General features: G+C 58.0%; 4 protein-coding genes across 8 annotated transcripts in view; 3 read left to right on the top strand and 1 right to left on the bottom strand.

Annotated features, from left to right (window-relative positions):
• PSMC3IP (PSMC3 interacting protein) overlaps positions 1-19,510 on the bottom strand; it is a 180,226-nt gene that overhangs the window by 150,617 nt on the left and 10,099 nt on the right. The window lies entirely within an intron of this gene.
• On the top strand, positions 413-7,200 carry NAGLU (N-acetyl-alpha-glucosaminidase). Of its 2 annotated transcripts, none has more exons than XM_081804960.1 (6): positions 413-855; positions 2,410-2,557; positions 3,419-3,565; positions 3,769-3,854; positions 4,432-4,688; positions 5,730-7,200. In XM_081804960.1, the coding sequence occupies exons 1-6, from the start codon at positions 470-472 to the stop codon at positions 7,016-7,018; spliced, it is 2,313 nt and encodes a 770-aa protein (XP_081661086.1). In that variant the 5' UTR covers positions 413-469; the 3' UTR covers positions 7,019-7,200. The 2 variants fall into 2 exon arrangements, with proteins under 2 accessions (XP_081661086.1, XP_081661087.1); XM_081804961.1 differs by having other exon boundaries at positions 414-855; positions 5,808-7,200.
• HSD17B1 (hydroxysteroid 17-beta dehydrogenase 1) lies at positions 7,370-9,606 on the top strand. Of its 2 annotated transcripts, XM_081804962.1 has the most exons (6): positions 7,370-7,808; positions 7,915-8,082; positions 8,213-8,392; positions 8,515-8,608; positions 9,098-9,275; positions 9,366-9,606. In XM_081804962.1, the coding sequence occupies exons 1-6, from the start codon at positions 7,559-7,561 to the stop codon at positions 9,588-9,590; spliced, it is 1,095 nt and encodes a 364-aa protein (XP_081661088.1). In that variant the 5' UTR covers positions 7,370-7,558; the 3' UTR covers positions 9,591-9,606. The 2 variants fall into 2 exon arrangements, with proteins under 2 accessions (XP_081661088.1, XP_081661089.1); XM_081804963.1 differs by lacking the exon at positions 8,213-8,392.
• Positions 14,835-19,091, top strand: COASY (Coenzyme A synthase). Of its 3 annotated transcripts, none has more exons than XM_081804986.1 (10): positions 14,835-14,935; positions 15,379-16,089; positions 16,718-16,932; positions 17,202-17,333; positions 17,472-17,661; positions 17,740-17,825; positions 18,012-18,096; positions 18,267-18,364; positions 18,455-18,601; positions 18,703-19,091. In XM_081804986.1, exons 2-10 carry the CDS (start codon positions 15,390-15,392, stop codon positions 18,751-18,753), a joined length of 1,704 nt encoding a protein of 567 aa, XP_081661112.1. In that variant the 5' UTR covers positions 14,835-14,935; positions 15,379-15,389; the 3' UTR covers positions 18,754-19,091. The 3 variants fall into 3 exon arrangements, with proteins under 3 accessions (XP_081661112.1, XP_081661113.1, XP_081661111.1); XM_081804987.1 differs by having other exon boundaries at positions 14,898-14,985; positions 17,761-17,825; XM_081804985.1 differs by having other exon boundaries at positions 14,898-14,985.

Here is a 19,510-nt window from a genome sequence, read left to right as displayed (position 1 = left end):
ATCAAGAGTCAGAGGCTTAAACGACTGAGCCACCCAGGCCTCCGGATTCCTTTCAACTTATGTATTTGGTTTCTAGGTTTTCCCTAGAGGAGGGTGGCAGTGCCTGGTACAAAATAAAACTCCAAATAAAAGTATCTGTTGGACAGTTGCCTGAATGGAGGACAGCGAATTACATGTGAAAGCTCTTCAGGTACAACAGTACCTGAAGGCGCTTGTGAAGGGCAGCGGGTCACAGCCCGGGCTTTTGATGACACGGGTCACGCGCTCCCACACCACGTGCGGTCAGGAGACACCCTCGGGGCTGAGGTCTGGGACCCGGAAGCGCGGTCTTCCCAGAGCGGGCTGGCGCGCCACCTTCTGTGCCACGTGGTCTGAGGCCCGCAGCTGATTGGACGCGGGCCGTCCCGCCCCCTAGTCAAGGCGCAATTGATGCTCCGCGGGGCCCCGGCCCGCCCGAGACCGCAGGAACATGGAGGCAGCCGCTGTGGCGGCGGTCCTGGGCTTCCTGCTCCTGGCCGCCGCGGGCGGCTCGGCCGGGGACGAGGCCCGGGAGGCGGCGGCCGTGCGGGCGCTGCTGGCCCGGTTGCTCGGGCCCGGACCGGCGGCCGCCTTCTCGGTGTCGGTGGAGCGCGCCCTGGCGGCCGAGTCCGGCCTGGACACCTATCGCTTGAGCGGCGGCGGCGCCGGGGCGCGGGTACGGGTGCTCGGCTCCACCGGCGTGGCCGCCGCCGCGGGACTGCACCGCTACCTGCGCGACTTCTGCGGCTGCCACGTGGCCTGGTCGGGCTCTCAGCTGCGCCTGCCGGAGCCGCTGCCCGCCGTGCAGGAGGAGCTGACCGAGGCCACGCCCAACAGGTACGGGGCGCGCCGAGTCCCACGCCGCTCGCGGCCGCCTGCACCTGCCTGCCGCCTCCCGCCCCCGGGCGTCCGTCTCAGAGTCCCGGCCCCGCCCCGCGCCAGCTACTGCGCCGGGACTGATGGGGCGCTGGGCTTAGGGTCGCTCTGCCTCCAAAAGCCGGGTGTCCTTGAATAAGTGAGCCTCTCAGAGCCTCAGCTGGGTCACTGAAAAATGGAAATAATGACATCTATCGCGCAGTGTTGGTCGTGAGGATTTGCACCGTGACGGGCGTAGACTTTGTGGTGCATAATTAGGGACCAGAAAATGCTATTTCTTTCCTTCCACCTTCTGTTGGAAGATGCCCACCAAGGAATGACACCCACCCCCTCACAGCCTCGGTTCTGGCGCGTGTCCCACCGCAGGGAGGTGGTGTGTTCACACACCTGTCTCCACATTGGCTGTGGGGAGAGGGACCCCCCCTTTCCAGGACAGGGACCTATGTTGCCATAGAGCGCTTAACCACTGTGCAGAAGGGGTCTCTCGAAGAGTTGACTGGAAATGCAGTGTGCTCTCCCAAATACCTGCCTGGTACAGCCGGGGGGCACCTCAGAAGCTCCCATATTGATGCGGACAGGCGGACGCCCCGTATGGGAGGCCCTCAGGCCCCTCATAAGCAGGTTCTTGGCTTTTTGGGAGAAAGATTCAAGAGCAAGCTGCTTAGAGAAGGGAGAAAGATTCATTAAGTCTAGAAGTAAGAAAGGTGCTATTTCACAAAGTAGCCATCTCTCCCAGATGAGGAAGAGGACACCCCTTAGCCTCTAACGAAGAGTTTTTTATAAGTTTTTCAGATTAGCTATCCGTATAGGGAGAGGCTTACTTTTTAACTTTGGGTGTTTTAAAGATTTTATTTATTTATTTATTTATTTATTTATTTATTTATTTATTTATTTATTTATTTGAGAGAGTGAATGAGCAGGAGCAGGGGGAGGGGCAGAGGGAGAAGCAGACTCCCCGCTGAGCAGGGAGGGCAATGCAGGGACTCCATCCCAGGACCCTGAGATTATGACCTGAGCCAAAGGCAGACGCTTAACTGACTGAGCCACACTGGCACCCCTAAACTTTGGGTTTAATCTTTACTTTGGGTGGTTAATTTTTCCATTGTGTTAGGGTTGTGATTGGGTTGTGGAATTACCCATGGGGAGCAATTTTAAGAATGTCCAACCCTTGTGGCTTTTACTGCTGGAGGAAGTGGGGTCTTGTAGTTTTCCATGAGTGGGATCTTGTGACTCTTTTTATGACCTGCTGACTTTTAGGTTAAGGGTCAGTCTAAAACCAGAATGCCTTTATTTTGGCCGCCTTGTCTCCCTAGCCTCTCTTCCCTCCTGCCTCAGTACTGAGTCTCAGCACCACCTGGGATGGGTCCTGGAGTGAAGCAGTAAAGGGGCCACAACCCCTCCCCTCTGGGCTAGATCTGGGGAGGGGGGGTTGTTCCGGGGCAAGGGACCCTCAGAGGTTGGGGGACGTCCCCTCTGCCCCCAGGGACATGCTGCAGCTCATGACCCCACCCGCAGGTACCGCTATTACCAGAATGTGTGCACGCACAGCTACTCCTTCGTGTGGTGGGACTGGGCCCGCTGGGAGTGGGAGCTGGACTGGATGGCACTGAATGGCATCAACCTGGCACTGGCCTGGAGTGGCCAGGAGGCCATCTGGCAGCGGGTGCGTTTCCCCCCACCCCGCCCCATGTTCCTGTCTCCCCACAGCTCAGGGTCTGACACACAGAATAAAGACTTCAGAAGTGTTTGTGGTGTGCATGATGGCCCCAGCTCTCTGGAAACAGGCTTCCATTGCTGAGCTGAACACAGAGGAGCACTTCCTGGGGGCTGGACCCCAGCACCCCACTAGAAACGCTAAGGAGTTGGGCTCCCCTCTCTCCCACCCCCACAGCTGGTCAGGCTGCTGCTTCCATGGATTCTGTCTCATCCTCTTCATCCTTATTCATGGCTCCAGTACAGGCTCTTGCCCCCTCTCCTTGAAGGACTCCCCCCCCACACACACACACCCACCCAAGAGCCTTTGAACAGGACTCCTGGCTCCTAAGTTCCACCAGTGTCCTTTCTGAGATGCAGATCTGGTGGAGACCTGCTGCTTTCAACACTCAGGAGCTCCTCTCAGTTTCAGGCTTTGCCCTGCCTGGGCCCTTCCATGCCTGGGCCCTGAGGGTTCTTGCTGCTGGGGGCTGGGTGGGGGGTTGCTCTTTAGTCTCCCTGCAGAGCTGGCCTCACCCCTCATTCTAGGTGACCTTGTTCCATGAGGCCTTCTAAGGCCCCTTTCCCGTTTGGGGGAGAGCCCCTTTGTGCCTCCCCTCACCCTTGCAGCAGAGCTGACTGATTAGTAAACTCACCTGTTCACAGGTCTGTTTCTCCTGGACTGTGAGCTCCTGGCAAGGGTCACGTTTTGTCTTAGTAACTCTAGGGCTCAGCACAGAGAAGAGATGAATAAGTGTTGAGTGAATGAATTAATGAACGGGGATGAATGTATTTATATGTATTTATATGTGGGGATCACCCTCCTCCTCAGGTGTACCTGGCCTTGGGCCTGACCCAGTCAGAGATCGATGAGTACTTCACAGGCCCCGCCTTCCTGGCCTGGGGGCGCATGGGCAACCTGCACACCTGGGGTGGCCCCCTGCCCCGCTCCTGGCACCTCAAACAGCTTTACCTACAGGTAAAAGGACGGGGAAGGAAAGGGGGCAGAATTGGACAGTGCTACATAGTCCTGGGCCAAGGAGGGTGGTATTTGGCTAGCCTCGGGGCTCTTAACTAGGCCTTGGGGACTCTGTGTGCCCCGGCCGAGGGGGGGGGGGTGAGGGCCTCCCACCTTAGGGCCACGCCCACCACCTCCCCCTCCACTCTGCCCCCCTCCCCCAGCATCGGATCCTGGACCGCATGCGCTCCTTCGGCATGATCCCGGTGTTGCCTGCCTTTGCAGGGCACGTCCCCAAGGCTCTCACCAGGTAACGTTCCCCTCCTTCCCTCCATCTTGGCTCAGAGAGGGAATTTATTTTTCCCTGCAAGATGTGATTTAAAGAAAAACTGAAGTTCTGGATGGAGGCCTGGGCTTGATTGCTGGCCTTCCTCTCCTGTGGCTGGGAAAATTCTTCGAGGCCCAGCTGAGACCTCCCCTCCTTCGGGTAGCCTTGCTGGGGCCCCCAGCCTTGGTTAGCACCACCTTCATGCCCATGAGCACCTGCTTCGCACCACTGTCACAGGGCTTGCCAGGGCTCAGAGCAGAGGCGGCACTGGGCCACATCTTGAAAAATGAGTGTTGCTTGTTTCAGCCGGTGGGAGGGGGAGAGAGCAGAAGCTTTACAGATAAGGTGAAACTCAAAGGATGTTGAGGAGTAACCAGCTACAGAAGCAGAGAGGGAGGAGGAAAGGACTCCAGCCACAGGGGGCACAGTCTGTGCAAAGGCACGGAGGCATGAGAGAGTGGGATGAGTTCTGGAAACTGCAGATAAGCCAGTGAGGCTGGTGGTGAATACTGTGTCAGCCTCCAGTAAATGTTTGGATTGCCGCCTCCTCCCCTGCTAGGGTGTTCCCTCAGGTCAATGTCACCCAGCTGGGCAGCTGGGGACACTTCAACTGCTCCTACTCCTGCTCCTTCCTCCTGGCTCCGGAAGACCCTCTATTCCCTATCATTGGGAGCCTCTTCCTGCGGGAGCTGACCAAAGAGTTTGGCACGGATCACATCTATGGGGCCGACACTTTCAACGAGATGCAGCCCCCCTCCTCGGAGCCCTCCTACCTTGCGGCAGCCACAGCCTCTGTCTACCAGGCCATGATCACAGGTTTGGTGCCAGGGGGAGCTGGGAAGGGGAGCCTCCCTTCACCCTCGGGGACATGGGTGCGGCAGAGGTCAGTGGGGTGGGAAGAGACAGCACCTGACAGTTGACCAAGCACTTGTACACACACATCTCACTTAACCACACTGCGGTTCGGAGGTGAGCTCTGGAGCCAGACAGCCTGCTCAGACCCTGGCCTGTGTGACTTGTAACAAGTTACCTCCCACCCAGTGCCTCAGTTGCTTCATCTGTAAAATGAGGCTACTGGGGCTACCTCATAAGCAGAATGATGCCTGGCCCAGAGGAAAGTGCCATTAAGTGCTGGCTATTGCAAGTATTTCATTTGGCCTCTGCCTCCGAGCCGAGGGAGGTAATGCAGGCCAGAGGTTAGGGGATGTGTTCAAAGCTGGTGGGTGCCCTTCCTGGTGCTCAAGGAATCCAGTGCTCCTTCCTGCCAGTTACAGGGGAGGGGCAGAGAGGGGTCAGGTCAGCAGTGGCTGGGTGGGGAGGCCTCCGTGTCAGCCAGGAAGGGAACCCACTTGGGTCCAGGACCCGTGGCCTCAGCCTCGTCCCAGAGCCTGTCAGGTCTGCATATTCTCCTGAATCAGAACGACCTGGGCTTGGGCCCAGGGATCTGTTTTTTGGGGTTTTTTTAATTTTATTTATTTATTTGACAGAGAGAGAGATAGAGCAGGAACACAAGCAGGGGGAGTGGGAGAGGGAGAAGCAGGCTTCCTGCGGAGCGGGGAGCATGATGCGGGGCTCGATCCCAGGACCCTGGGTTCATGACCTGAGCTGAAGGCAGATGCTTAAGGACTGAGCTACCCAGGCGCCCCCCCACGGATCTGTTTTAAGCAGCCTTCTGGGTAATTTTGATGCTTCATAAAGCTTGCCCACACTGCCCTAGAGCTCCCAGCTGGGAGGAGGAGGCGGCGATGGGAAGGGGGTGTGTGATGCAGTGCCCTGTGGGTTGGGGGTTACAGAGGAAGGAGCGGTCTGTGATTAGAGTCATTTAACTTCTCTGGACCCCTGTTTCCTCATCTGTAGAGTGGGGTGAACATTCCCCTGCCCTCTCTCCTCTCATCAGTCCGCTTCTCTGTCTCCCTACCCCTGCGCCAACCACAGTGGACCCTGACGCCGTGTGGCTGCTCCAAGGCTGGCTCTTCCAGCACCAGCCCCAGTTCTGGGGGCCGGCCCAGGTGAGAGCCGTGCTGGGGGCGGTGCCCCGTGGCCGCCTCTTGGTTCTGGACCTGTTTGCTGAGAGCCAGCCCATGTACGTCCGAACGGCCTCCTTCCACGGCCAGCCCTTTATCTGGTGCATGCTGCATAACTTTGGGGGCAACCACGGCCTGTTCGGGGCCCTGGAGGCTGTGAACCGGGGCCCTGCAGCGGCCCGCCTCTTCCCCAATTCCACTATGGCGGGCACGGGCATGGCCCCTGAGGGCATTGGCCAGAACGAAGTTGTCTATGCCCTCATGGCCGAGCTGGGCTGGCGGAAGGACCCGGTGGCCGATTTGGAGGCCTGGGTGACCGGCTTTGCGACCCGTCGGTATGGAATCGCCCACAAGGGTACAGAGGCCGCATGGAGGCTGCTTCTCAGGAGTGTCTACAACTGCTCCGGGGAGGCCTGCAGCGGGCACAATCGCAGCCCTCTGGTCAGGAGGCCATCCCTGCGGATGGTCACCACTGTCTGGTACAACCGCTCCGATGTGTTCGAGGCCTGGCGCTTGCTGCTGACGGCCGCTCCCGCCCTGGCCGCGAGCCCCGCCTTCCGCTACGACCTGCTGGACGTCACTCGCCAGGCGGCCCAGGAGCTGGTGAGCCTCCACTACGGGGAGGCCAGGACCGCCTACCTCAACAAGGAGCTGGTTCCCCTGCTCAGGGCGGCAGGCACCCTGGTCTACGAGCTTCTGCCTGCGCTGGACACGGTGCTGGCGAGTGACTGCCGCTTCCTGCTGGGCGGCTGGCTGGAGCAGGCCCGGGCGGCCGCCGTCAGCGAAGCCGAGGCCCGTGTCTATGAGCAGAACAGCCGCTACCAGCTGACGCTGTGGGGGCCCGAGGGCAACATCCTGGACTACGCCAACAAGCAGCTGGCAGGGCTGGTGGCTGACTACTACACCCCGCGCTGGGAGCTCTTCGTGGACATGCTGGTCGTGAGCCTGGTCCAAGGCATTCCCTTCCAACAGCACCAGTTTGACGAGAACGCCTTCTGGCTGGAGCAGACCTTTGTCTTCGGCACACGGAGGTATCCCAGCCAGCCCCAAGGTGACACTGTGGACCTGGTCGAGAAGCTCTTCCTCAAATATTACCCGCGGTTGGTGGCTGGCTCCTTGTGACAGATGAACCACCCCTGGGTGGTGTGCTTCCCAAATTCCAGGCCTGGGCAAAGGAACTCAAGACCTGCCAGAGGATCAGGCATGGGAAACTGGGAGGGAGGTGAGCCGCCCTCCTCCACCACCCCAAATTTGGGATCAAAGTACTATTTTAATACAACTTAATAAACTGGTGAATCACCTGGGCCTATCTGTCAGACTGTCACTACCATGATGCCTGGGAGGACTCGGGGCTATAGGATGGACACTGGGGTGAGGCTCTTTCTCCCTGCCCCCTTGCTTTGGCCTCCCCATTTCTGATACTAACACCCGACCTTGGAACTGGGAATGCCCTGCCAAAACGTTTACTTTCACACCCTCAGCAGCAAACTTTGGAACCTATAATTGTCCCAGTGGGGCAGAGGCACACCCAGGGAAGATGTGCCCAGGGCACTTAGTGCCCACATGAGAGCCCACATCTCCTAGTTGCAAAGCTTTGCCCGGCTTCTGACCAGCCACTGAAGAAGGGGTATTCCAAGCATCTCTGCCTTGACCAGCAGCAGGATGGGGAGAGTAGGCCCCAGACCCGAAGGAGGGCTCAGCCTTGAGATTAGGCTGGAGACACAACAAGGGGTGGGGACCGGGCAGGGGCGGAGCAGAGCAGGTGGTAATCTAGCTCAGAGACCCCAGCCTTGCACTCCCCACACTCCTCTCCCCATGGACCGCACCGTGGTGCTCATCACTGGCTGCTCCTCCGGCATTGGCCTGCACCTGGCCCTGCGTCTGGCATCCGACCCCTCGCGGAGCTTCAAAGGTATATGAGGGGCTGGGATGGAGAGAAAGGAGCAGCCCAGATCCAAGGGGACCCAGGTAGGGGTAAGCAGGGAATTCAGATCCCCGTCTTCTTCCGGAACCTCCAGTGTATGCCACGCTGCGGGACCTGAGGGCGCAGGGCCCGCTGTGGGAGGCGGCCCGGGCCCGAGGGTGCCCTCCTGGCTTCCTGGAGACATTGCAGCTGGACGTGAGGGACGCAGACTCTGTGGCCGCTGCCCGGGCACGCGTGACCGAGGGCCGCGTGGATGTGCTGGGTGAGCCTCCCCGCAACACGTGTGCAGGAGCCTTTCCGGCGCTGTGTCCAAACCAAAATGTCCCGAGGCCCAGGGACCTACTGGGTCCGAGGACAGAGAGGCAGGCAGGGCCCGACTTCTCTCCCCTCAGTGTGTAATGCGGGGCGGGGCCTGCTCGGGCCGCTGGAGGTGCATACGGCTGGCGCCGTGGGGTCCGTGCTGGACGTGAACGTGGCGGGGACGGTGCGGACACTGCAGGCCTTCCTGCCCGACATGAAGCGCCGCCGCTCGGGACGCATACTGGTGACGGGGAGCATGGGCGGCTTGATGGGTGCGTGGAATGGGGCGGGGCCAGTGGGAGGGGCGGAGCCTGGTGGCAGTGCCACGGGCTGCAGGGGGCTCCTGGTGGAGACCCTCCCAGACGCGCATCCAAAGCCTCTTCTCCCCTCGAAGGGCTGCCGTTCAACGCCGTTTACTGCGCCAGCAAGTTCGCGATCGAAGGTCTATGCGAGAGTCTGGCGGTTCTGCTGCCGCCCTTCGGGGTCCAGTGAGTCACCGCTCCGCCCCCGGGACCCCTGACCCCTGACTTTGGGAACTCCGGCACCCTGTCCTGTTGGAGCCTCTCAGGCGTTCTCCCTGGCCCCTCCCCACTGCGGCTCACATTTACTGTGTGCCAGGGCACTTGCCACTCGTTACCGCACCTCTGCTGCCATCCAGCTGGGAAGCTCGGCCCGAAGAGGTTAGGTGACTGGCCCAAGGTCACACAGTAAGGGAGCCTGCCACGTTGGAATTCTGATGCAAATCCTCACACGCCCGAATGGCTGTGGGGAGGGGCGGGGGGGGGGAGGCAGGGGTGCTTTTCGGGCAGTAAGCCGCTTTTCAAAGGCTCTGGTTACTCGGTGCCCGCCGCCGTCGCACAGACCCCCGTCCCTCCTGCCCTGCCCTGCCCGCCCTGCCCGCCTTGCCCTGACGGGCGGCGGGGCTGGGGTCCCGCCCGCTGGCTGCGCCCCCACCCACTCGCCCGTCTGGCCCGCAGCGTGAGCCTCATCGAGTGCGGCCCGGTGCGCACCGCCTTTCTGGAGAAGCAGGAGGGCGTCCCGGGAGGGGCGCTGGACGGCGCGGACGCCGAGACCCGGGTCCTCTTCTCCCGCTACCAGCGCCATTTGGAGCGGATCTTCCGCGAGGCGGCGCAGGACCCGGAGGAGGTGACCGAGGTAGGCGCCGGGCGCGGCCCCGGAACCAAGGACGGCGCGCGGGGCGTGGCGGCCAGCCCCGGGCCAGCGCGCCTCCCTCCGCCTCCGCAGGTCTTCCTCTCCGCGCTGCGCGCCCCGCGTCCCGCGCTGCGTTACTTCAGCACCGAGAGCTTCCTGCCCCTGGCGCACCTGCGCCTGGCCGACCCCAGCGGCTGCAGCTACGTCGCCGCCATGCACCGCGCGGTGTTCGCCGACGAGCCCGCGGAGGAGGAGACGGCCTCGGACCGCGGCGGCCCAGTGCTCTGCGCCCCTCCCGCCGCCGCCGCCCCGCAATAAAGTCTTGGCCCGCCGCTGTCTGCCGCTCTCTCCTTTGTGCCCCAGGGGCGCGCGGCTCCGGGGGACGGCGCCCGGCGGCCGGTTCACCGCACCTGTGCGACAAGTGGCGCGTGCAGCGGGTGGGTGACCTGGAAAGATCATGGTTAGCCCGGGTTATGCCTATGCGGAAACCGAGGCCCAGAAAGGGGAAGGAGCTAGTCCGCGGAAGGGCAGGGTGGAGAGTGGTCCCTGGAGTCCCACGGGGTGTCTGCAGCAGGAGTTAGGTGGACCTGGGAAGGGGGAGAGTAGGGGTATGACTTGACCCCCACTAGTCATGGGACCTCAGGCAAGGGCCTTATCCTCTCTGAGTCTGTTTTTTTTTTTTTAAGATTTTATTTATTTATTTTACGGAGAGAGTTAGCGAGAGCAGGAACACAAGCAGGAGGAGAGGGAGAAGCAGACCCCCCACTGAGCAGGGAGCCCGATGCGGGGCTCTATCCCAGGACCCTGGGATCATGACCTGAGCCGAAGGCAGATGATTAACGACTGAGCCACCCAGGCGCTGCTCTCAGTCTGTTTTCTTATCTGTAAAATGGGTATAAGACCTATGTCATGGAGTGTATGAAAGGATTAATTGAGGTAATGTCTGGAAGTGCTGGGATAGAGGTCTTTTTTTTTTTTTTTTAAAGATTTTATTTATTTATTTGAGAGAGAGAATGAGAGAGAGAGCACATGAAAGGGGGGAGGGTCAGAGGGAGAAGCAGACCCCCTACTGAGCAAGGAGCCCGATATGGGACTCGATTCCGGGACTCCAGGATCATGACCTGAGCCGAAGGAGGTTGCTTAACCAACTGAGCCACCCAGGCGCCCTGGGATAGAGGTCTTATTATTTTATTTTTTTTAAGATTTTATTTATTTGACAGAGAGAGAGAGAGAGGACAAGCAGAGGGAGTGGCAGAGGGAGAGGGAGAAACAGGCTCCCCACCAAGCAGGGAGCCTGATGTGGGGCTCCGTCCCAGGGCTCCAAGATCACGACCCCAGGTGAAGGCGGACACTGACTGAGCCACCCAGGTACCCCTGGGATGGAGGCCTTAACAGCAGGCACCGCTATTATTACTACTACAGGGTGTGTCACTATTGTAATTGTGTTCCTGTGTGGAAGCCAGATGTGTAAAGAAGAAACAAAGCTAAGTGAGTCAAAAGGATACAGCTCCATCCTCCTCTGTTCCCCTGCCCTAGACAAAACTCAGCTGGAGGGATCCTCACCAGCCCAGAAGCTGCCACTCACCAGGAGGTTCAGCTGAGGCTCCAGGCCTGGTGGGTCGGCCCAATGGGCTGTCCTTCCTGAAGTCAGGGGAAGGCGCTGGAGCGGCAGGAGCCAGTGAAAGGGCCAATCTTCTAGGGTGCTGGAGGTGGAGTGGAGAATAGGTGGAGACTAGGCCCGGGGTTGCAGGCAGAAGGATAGGTGTGCCCAGGAGATGGGACTGGGGAAGGGACTAGGAGACGGGGAGGGAAATGACCATTTGGAGTGGCCAGGGGCCTGGCTGCTGGGGTTTTGTGTGGAGCCTGAGGGGGGCGGGGAGGAGGCACCGCATCTTGGCACGCTGCTACCTCCAGGTAGTGGTCTGCTCTGGGCCGTTGGACTGCTGGCCCCTTCTGCTCCTGGGACAGGGGACCTCAGCCAGCTCATCCCTGCCTATCCCCCTGCCCTGCTGGCCCTGATGGTTCTGCTGTCCCTTCAGGATCCAGAAAGGCCACAGAAGTGGAAAGGGCCAACGTGGCATGAATCTCTGAGACATAGGCCCTGCTCTCAGAGCCCAGCTCCTGTCCCCCAAGCTGCTCTTTTGCACCCCTGTGTGAGCGTGTGTATGGATGTGTGTGTATGCGCGTGCTCACAAGGTCACCCCTGGGAGGTGGGGACACGATGAGAAAGGCAAAGTGTAATCCCTCCAAATTACATTCATACTTTTTTTTTTTAGATTTTATTTTTTAAGTAATCTCTACACCCAGTGTGGGTTTTGAACCCACAACCCCGAGATCAAGAGTCCCATGCTCCACCGACTGAGCCAGCCAGGCTCAGTTAGGTTGACCTGGGAAGGGGGAGAGTCAAACTCTTAATAGTCTCATGCAGTCCCATGACTTTGAAGACCCTTTATATGCCGATGAGCCCCAGCAAAGTCTCCAGTATCCCCAACTCCATTGTTTCCCACAAACTCCAGACATACATCTCCAACTCCCTACTCAACATCTCTTCTTGATTCCTAATAAACTTAATGTGTCCAAATGCCAAGTCCATTCCAGCCCTACCACTGCTATTGCCCGTCTACCTTGCTTCGGTATTTGACAACTGCATTCTTCTTTCTCGCTCATCCCTCAACCAGTTCATCAGCAGGAACCTTCAACCTTCAAAGCAGATTCGGAAATCACCCTGGTCTATGCAGGCACCATCTCCTCATCTGGATTATTGCTGTAGTTTCCTAACTGGTTTCCCTGATGCCACCCCTGCCCACCAACAGGAAAATTTCCACAGAGCACCCAGAATGACATTTTTTTATTTTTATTTTTTTTAAAGATTTTATTTATTTATTTGAGACAGAGAGAATGAGAGAGACAGAGAGCACATGAGAGGGGGGAAGGTCAGAGGGAGAAGCAGGCTCCCTGCCGAGCAGGGAGCCCGATGCGGGACTCGATCCAGGGACTCCAGGATCATGACCTGAGCCGAAGGCAGTCGCTTAACCAACTGAGCCACCCAGGCGCCCCAGAATGACCTTTTAAAAATGAAAGTTATTTCATGTCTGTGCTTAAAACACCTCCTGTGGCTTTCTAAGTAAAATCCAAGGCTTTTCCCCAAGACCTCCAATACGTTCTTTGATCTGGCCCCCACCTCCTTTCTGACTTTACCTCTCACCACTTCCCATCATCTGATTCAGCCCTGCTGGCTTTCTGCCCCAGGACCTTTGAACTGGCTGTTCCTCTGTCCGGTTCACTTTCCCTAATCTCTGATTATTCTCTTCTTTGAGGTCTTTGCTGGTTCCCTGGACAACCTTATCTAAAATAGCATTCCCTTCCCTCCACTGTAGTCCCCTTACCTTGTTTTATTTTTCTTCATGGCACTTACCACCAATAGATGTGTTATAGATTTATTGACTTGCTGACTTTATTGTTATACATTTATAACTTTTACCATCCCATCCCAAGACACACGGGAATCTAAGCTCCAGGGGAGGCCCTTTGTTTTGTTCACTGGTTGATCCCTTGTACCTAGAATCATTCTTGATCATGGGAGACACTAAATTCACATTTACTGAATAAAAATGAGTGTTGGTTCACAACCTGGGCAGTTCTCTGGGTGAAATCTGAAACTGGCCCCTGTACACAGAGGGCAAGGAGAGACAGAAGAAAGAAGCAGACCACTCCAGATTGGTAGGTGATGGGTTTCATAAGCAAGCGAACTGACATACGAGACTTGTCCTGGGCGGCTGCAAGATCTCTGCACTTGCCCACCAGAATCTTAAAAGTTTATATAGAAGCCTTCAATAGGTTCAGTCACCTATAATGTCCAGATGGTCTCAACAACATTGCTCTCTCAAGGCTCCCACTGTGGGAATATTCTGACAGAGGAGGGGGCGAGGAACCTACAATTGCCTAGGTCCAGCCTGAGTCAACTGGCAGTCACATTTTCTTGATGATCTCCTCCAACAGTGACTCTGTGTGGGACTGTGCTCAGATGTTTCAAGGTACTTCCTGAGAGTCTGCAGTTTGTTTCTTCATTTTGGGTCCTCCCTTTAAAAATCCAACCTAAGGGGGCGCCTGAGTGGCTCAGTTGGTTAAGCCATTAGGCGTCTGCCTTTGACTCAAGTCATGATCCCAGAATCCTGGGATCGAGCCCCCATCGGGCTCCCTGCTCTTGGGGAGCCTGCTTCTCCCTCTCCCTCTGCCTGCTGCTCCCCCTGCTTATGCTCTCTCTCTCTCTGTGTCAAATAAATAAATAAAATCTTTAAAAAATAAAATAAAATCCAACCTAAGGTGTCTCCTGCCAGAAGCCTGGCCTCAATGCCTTTGTGGCTCTATAACTCTTCCAATCCTTAACTCCAGGGGCAGATCCAGGCTCTGTGGGGCCAGAGGCTTATACACCTTTGGGACACCTCTTTATTTTTAAGGAATTTATTTTTAGGTAATCTCTACACCCAATGTGGGGCTTGAATTTACAACCCTGAGATCAAGAGTTGCATGTTCTATTGACTGAGCCAGCCAGGCGCCCCTTGGGACACCTTTTTAGGGTGCTGGGTGGCTCAGTCGATGAAGCGTCTGCCTTCAGCTCAGGTCACGATCCCGGGGTTCTGGGATGGAGCCCCAAGTCTGATTCCCTGCTCAGTGGGGAGCCTGCTTCTCCCTTTCCCTCTGCCCTTCCCCCCTGTTTTGCTGGCTGTCTCTCTCAAATAAATAAATAAAATCTTTTTTTAAAAAGGAATACAAAACAAACCCCCATAATTATGAAAATGAGCATTTGTTTAGTTTGGGAAAATAAACCACAGCACATTACTGGAATCTTTGGAAATTGGTTTCCCTCCCTTTTGAGATCTCTGTGGACACTTTATTTGAAATATCTCCTGATGGCAACCTGGCTTCCTCTCCCCAGGGAGACTACCAATTCCAGCCTTTCCGGCCCCATTAGCTTCACAGTAAACCCTTGCCACTAGGTCTCCCCCTCCTCCCTTTTCTCCTGTCTGGAGACCATCCTCTGGCAACTCTACTGAGCTGCCATGCAGAGCTCTCCTTCTCTCTCCCTCAAACTGGTTCTGGGTGGTGTGGAGAGCTCCCCACAGAGCCACAAGACCTCTGCCATTACTTCCTTATATGTTCCTGGAACATAGAGGGCCTCAATTTCCTCAACTGTGAGATGGGGACTCGGACAGAGTTGTCCTGTGGCCTCCCACAGGAGGATCCTCGGACTGGGAGGGCGCCAGGAGGGCTGCGGGGACTCTGAGTCCTGATTTAAGTGCCACCCTGTGACCCCCACCTCTGTAATTTATTAAGAGGAAAGCCAGGTGTTAGTTCTGCCTTTGCCGCTGTCTCCTTGGGTGACTGGCTGAAGCCATTCTCTTCTCTCAGGGTCTAAAGGACATCCGCAAAAACGCTTTCAGGTCCACCTCGCTCTCCACGCTCCAGATCCCTGCCCGCTGGCATCTGGAAACACGGCTTCACCCACCTCCCTAGCCTCTGAGTTCGGCCCCGCCCCCTCGGCCGGCCTCGCCCCACTACAAAGTCTCGCGAAATCCCGAACCGAGCGGAGACTTTGGCCTTCCTGCCGTTCCGTAGCTCGGAGGCGCAGCTGCTGAACTAGTGTTTCCGGGTCGCGCGGCCAGGTAAGCCTCGGATGCGGATGCGCTCGCGGAACCTAAGCCCAGCGGTCTCAGTAAGTAGGGGACCGATCCGAGCCTGAGCGTTTTCCTCTAGTCCCCTCCTTCGAGTCTCTGAAGACCCGGGTACAGCCTGGCAGGAGGGCCCAGGATTTCTGGGTCCCCAGCCTTAGGACTCAGGGGCTCTTGTCCAGCCTAGTTTCCCCGCCTAGGATTTCGATTCAGTTCAGCGACTTCACCGCTCCGTCTGATAATGTGGAGACCGCGGCTTAGGGCATAGCCCCTAGGCGCCGTGTAGCAGGCCCCATGCCCTTCCCCGGTTTCCTCTGGATCAGCACAGACCCCCGTCCCTGCGCCAGGTCCCCTCCCTTGGGTCCAAGGCCCCAGTTTTCAGCCTCAGCCACATAACCCCTCAGTCACCCACGCCTCGTCTCCCTGGCTGTCCGCAGGCCTGGGCAGCATGGCCGTATTCCGGTCGGGCCTCCTGGTGCTGACGACGCCCCTGGCCTCCCTGGCCCCTCGCCTGTCCCCCATCTTGACCTCGGCGGCCCGGCTGGTGAATCACACGCTCTATGTACACCTGCAGCCGGGCATGAGCCTGGAGGGCCCAGCTCAGCCCCAATCCAGCCTCGTGCAGGCCACGTTTGAGGTCCTGGATTTCATCGCACACCTCTACGCTGGCGCCGACGTCCACAGGCACCTGGACGTCAGAATCCTGCTGACCAATATCGGAGTCAAGAGCGCCTCTCTCCCTTCCCTGCCCAACTCAGTCCAGAACCTGGCCCACCCACCGGAAGTGGTGCTGACTGACTTCCAGACCCTGGATGGAAGCCAGTACAACCCGGTCAAGCAACAGCTGGAGCGTTATGCCACCAGCTGCTATAGTTGTTGTCCCCAACTGGCTTCGGTGCTGCTATACCCCGATTATGGGTCCGGAGAGCTGCCTGTGGAGTCCCTGGATGTCCCCTTACCCTCCACCATCAGGCCAGCCTCCCCCGTGGCCAGGTCTCCAAAGCAGCCAGTGCGTGGCTACCACCGCGGGGCTGTGGGTGGCACGTTTGACCGCCTGCACAATGCCCACAAGGTGCTGCTCAGTGTCGCGTGCATCCTGGCCCAGGAGCAGCTTGTGGTGGGAGTAGCAGACAAAGACCTGTTGAAGAGTGAGTGAGAGAGAGACCCTGGCATAGAGCAGGGAAGACCCTCAAAACTCCTTAACCTCGCCCCCAGTTCATGACTGCGGAAGAGTGGGGCCATCCTTTACTTCCCACCCCTCCCAAATGTCACAGCGCCTGGCACTCAGTCGGTGCTAAGGAAATTATGTTAAATGAGTAAGTGTAGCTTTCTCAGTGTGTGGTCTAGTCACCACTCAAATCAGAATTCCCCCAAATGTGGAGCCAAGGAGTCTGCACTTTTAAGAAGTTCTCTGGTGATGAACCCTAAAGATTGAGACCCTGGCAATAAATGAATGAGCGGGTTCTAGGTAGTTGTGCCGGAGACACAGCAAGAGGGGACTCGTGCTTGGGTGGTTCTTGGAATTCTCCATCTGACTCTGATGCGGGCACTGCTCATTCTCTGGGCACAGGCCAGCCCCTGCCATGACTGTTGTGCTCGCTGGCTGCCCCCTCTTCATAGTTCCCCTGTGACAGACCACTTCCCAGCTTAGCCCTTTCTTCCTGCCACCCACCCCCATCTGGAGATTGGATGCCTAGGGTCAGTCTTCCCCAAACTTGCCTATACTTTTCCTCCCCAATAAAAAGATCTCACTGTTCTTTTGGGCTCCTTCCCCAGGCAAGTTACTCCCTGAGCTGCTCCAGCCCTACGCAGAACGTGTGGAACATCTGAGTGAGTTCCTGGTGGACATCAAGCCCTCCTTGACTTTTGATATCATCCCCCTGCTGGACCCCTATGGACCCGCTGGCTCTAACCCCTCCTTGGAGTTCCTGGTGGTCAGCGAGGAGACCTGTCGTGGGGGGATGGCCGTCAACCGCTTCCGCCTTGAGAATGTAACCCCTGAGGGAGACTGGCAGAGGGAGTGGATGGGGTTGGGGAAGGCCATGTGGGGGACTGTTGGAAGTACCATGACCTTAGAGGAGGGAAGAGAGGGCTTAGGGTGGTGAGGAAGAGGCAAGAAGGAACTGGTTCCCAGCTTGCCCTTGGACGCAGGCTCTACCTGTGGAGTACCTAGGGGAGGATATGGGGGTGGGGGGCAGCTCAGGTGTCACTGTCATCCTGTCCCTCCTTCCCTCTCCTCACCCCTCCTCTTTTACCGCAGGACCTAGAGGAGCTTGCCTTATATCAGATCCAGCTGCTGAAGGACCAAAACCACAAGGACAATGAAGAAGACAAAGTCAGCTCCTCTAGCTTCCGCCAGCGAATGCTGGGAAACCTGCTTCGGCCCCCATATGTATGCCTGCCCTCCCTCTTCCCCCTCCTCCCCATCTTGGGTGGGCTAGAAATGCTGGAGAGTAAAGACTGAAGAATTCAGTCCCAAGCATGAGTCTGAAGACCCTAGTAACTGGGGTTCCCTGTCCTCCACCTTCAGAAGAGGCCAGAGCTACCCACACACCTGTACGTGATTGGGCTGACGGGCATCAGTGGCTCCGGGAAGAGCTCAGTAGCTCAGCGGCTTAAGGGCCTGGGGGCGTATGTCATTGACAGTGACCAGCTGGGCCATCGGGCCTACGCCCCAGGTGGTCCTGCCTACCAGCCTGTTGTGGAGGCCTTTGGAACAGGTAATACGTGGGGGGGGGGGAGGGGGGGAGGGCTGGAAGTGGCCTGAAGTGAGGAGATGGCCTGGCCTCCTTGCCCAGTCCCGTGTCTCTGTCGTCCAGATATTCTGCATAAAGATGGCATTATCAACAGGAAGGTCCTAGGCAGCCGGGTGTTTGGGAACAAGGTAAACACACTCCTGTCCAAGAGTTTCTCAGCTGCTACTAGATGCAGAGGTTGGGACCCAGTGGACCTTTCTGGTCTGGTCCAGTGTGCCACTTTCCACTCATCTGTTCCCAACCACCTCCTCCCTGGGGCTGGCTCCATCTCCGAGGGAAGGTAAACTGTCCGCGTCCTCTGTTCCCCTCCTCAGAAGCAGCTGAAGATACTCACGGATATTATGTGGCCAGTTATCGCAAAGCTGGCTCGAGAGGAGATGGATCAGGCTGTGGCTGAGGGTGAGTGGGAGGGAGGATGGGAGCAGCCCAGAGGGACATTAAGCAGATTCTCCTCCTGGGAGCTTCCCCACCCCAAGCCAGACCCTCTGCTTTCCTTGGGACTACGCCTCCTTGGCTCTCTGATAGCGAGTGGCAGTGTGCTGCTGGCAGTGACTGGGGTCTGCCCACAGGAAAGCACGTGTGCGTGATTGACGCTGCTATGCTGCTTGAAGCTGGCTGGCAGAACATGGTGCATGAGGTGTGGACCGTTGTCATTCCCGAGACTGAGGTATCTGGACCCCATCTCCCACCCCAGCCCCGCTGCACACCGCAGCCCGCTCTGAGCTAGTGCGCTGACCTGTGCTTTGTCTGTGTCGAGGCTATACGACGCATCGTGGAAAGGGACGGCCTGAGTGAGGCTGCGGCTCAGAGCCGGTTGCAGAGCCAGATGAGTGGGCAGCAGCTTGTGGACCAGAGCCACGTGGTGCTGAGCACCTTGTGGGAACCGCATGTCACCCAACGCCAGGTTGGTGCTGAGGGAAGGGCTGGGTTGTGGGGAAGGAGTCTCCGGTGGGTGCCTGCCTGACCCTGTCCTCTCTTCCTGCAAACATTCTGGCCCGCTCAAAGGTGGAGAAGGCCTGGGCCCTCCTGCAGAAGCGCATCCCCCAGACGCCGTAAGGCCCGTGGCTGACGTTGAGTTCTCTGTGGGGCCCAAGTGGCCCCTGGAGCTGCCAAGAGATTCAGCGGTGAGGAGGAAGGGGGGCCTCAGGGCTCATCGTGGTTGGGCCTAGAGGGCTCTGAGCCAAACTGGGGAGCGCAGGGCTGGGCCTGGCGGACACATGAAGCCTACCCAGCTTGCTGGTGTTTGGCCATCACCGAGGATGTGGCTCGTGGGGGAGCAGGCCTCTGTGGCATTCCGTGCCTACTCCTGCCCACAGTGCCTGGTGCCGACGGCCGACTGTGGCCAGGGCAGACACTGCAACTTGTAACAGAATTAAAGATGAATGTTGCCGGGTGCTGCCTGTACGGTGTCTGCTTCCTACCCGGATGCCTCTGGCTATCTTTGGAAGCCTTGAGCTGGAAGCCAGGAGTGCAGTGGTTAACAGCTTGGCTTTTGAAGCCAGCCAGACTGAGGTCAGCCTTGGTCCTGTCACTGGTAGCTGTCTGCTTTGCGAGAAGCTACAGACTTTCTAGGTTCCTCAGTTTCCTTATCTGTAAAGTAGCGTAAGTTAGCCAGCAGGCTCTCTGAAAGCGTTTCTTCCACTGGTCTCCTGCCAGACGCCTGGCTGCGTGTTGGAGGACCGGCCTTCCAGAAGCCAGGCGGGGCCTCTGCCCTCACGGAGCGGGCAGGCCGGCGGGGTCGGCCCAGGTGGCCAGGCCTGCGCAGCCACGGGGCGGGCTGCCTGCAAGGGTGGGGGTGGGACACGCGTCCCCG

Source organism: Leptonychotes weddellii, chromosome 15, assembly GCF_054177405.1.
Source record: "Leptonychotes weddellii isolate Sample4059 chromosome 15, ASM5417740v2, whole genome shotgun sequence".
In the NCBI taxonomy this organism is placed as follows: domain Eukaryota; kingdom Metazoa; phylum Chordata; class Mammalia; order Carnivora; family Phocidae; genus Leptonychotes; species Leptonychotes weddellii.
The sequence above is the reverse complement of the archived record's forward strand: the minus strand, read 5'-3'. Positions and strand labels throughout refer to the sequence as shown.

Bases quoted from the DNA above. Each gene is read 5' to 3' on its own strand.
- NAGLU (XM_081804960.1), top strand. From the start codon at position 470: ATGGAGGCAGCCGCTGTGGCGGCGGTCCTGGGCTTCCTGCTCCTGGCC. The intron at 2,558-3,418 runs GTGCGTTTCCCC...CCTCCTCCTCAG, and splicing joins AGGAGGCCATCTGGCAGCGG to GTGTACCTGGCCTTGGGCCT. The intron at 4,689-5,729 runs GTTTGGTGCCAG...CCTCATCTGTAG, and splicing joins CTACCAGGCCATGATCACAG to AGTGGGGTGAACATTCCCCT.
- HSD17B1 (XM_081804962.1), top strand. From the start codon at position 7,559: ATGGGGAGAGTAGGCCCCAGACCCGAAGGAGGGCTCAGCCTTGAGATT. The intron at 7,809-7,914 runs GTATATGAGGGG...CGGAACCTCCAG, and splicing joins CCCCTCGCGGAGCTTCAAAG to TGTATGCCACGCTGCGGGAC. The intron at 8,393-8,514 runs GTGCGTGGAATG...CTCCCCTCGAAG, and splicing joins GAGCATGGGCGGCTTGATGG to GGCTGCCGTTCAACGCCGTT.
- COASY (XM_081804986.1), top strand. From the start codon at position 15,390: ATGGCCGTATTCCGGTCGGGCCTCCTGGTGCTGACGACGCCCCTGGCC. The intron at 17,334-17,471 runs GTATGCCTGCCC...CTCCACCTTCAG, and splicing joins ACCTGCTTCGGCCCCCATAT to AAGAGGCCAGAGCTACCCAC. The intron at 18,602-18,702 runs GTTGGTGCTGAG...GCCCGCTCAAAG, and splicing joins CGCATGTCACCCAACGCCAG to GTGGAGAAGGCCTGGGCCCT.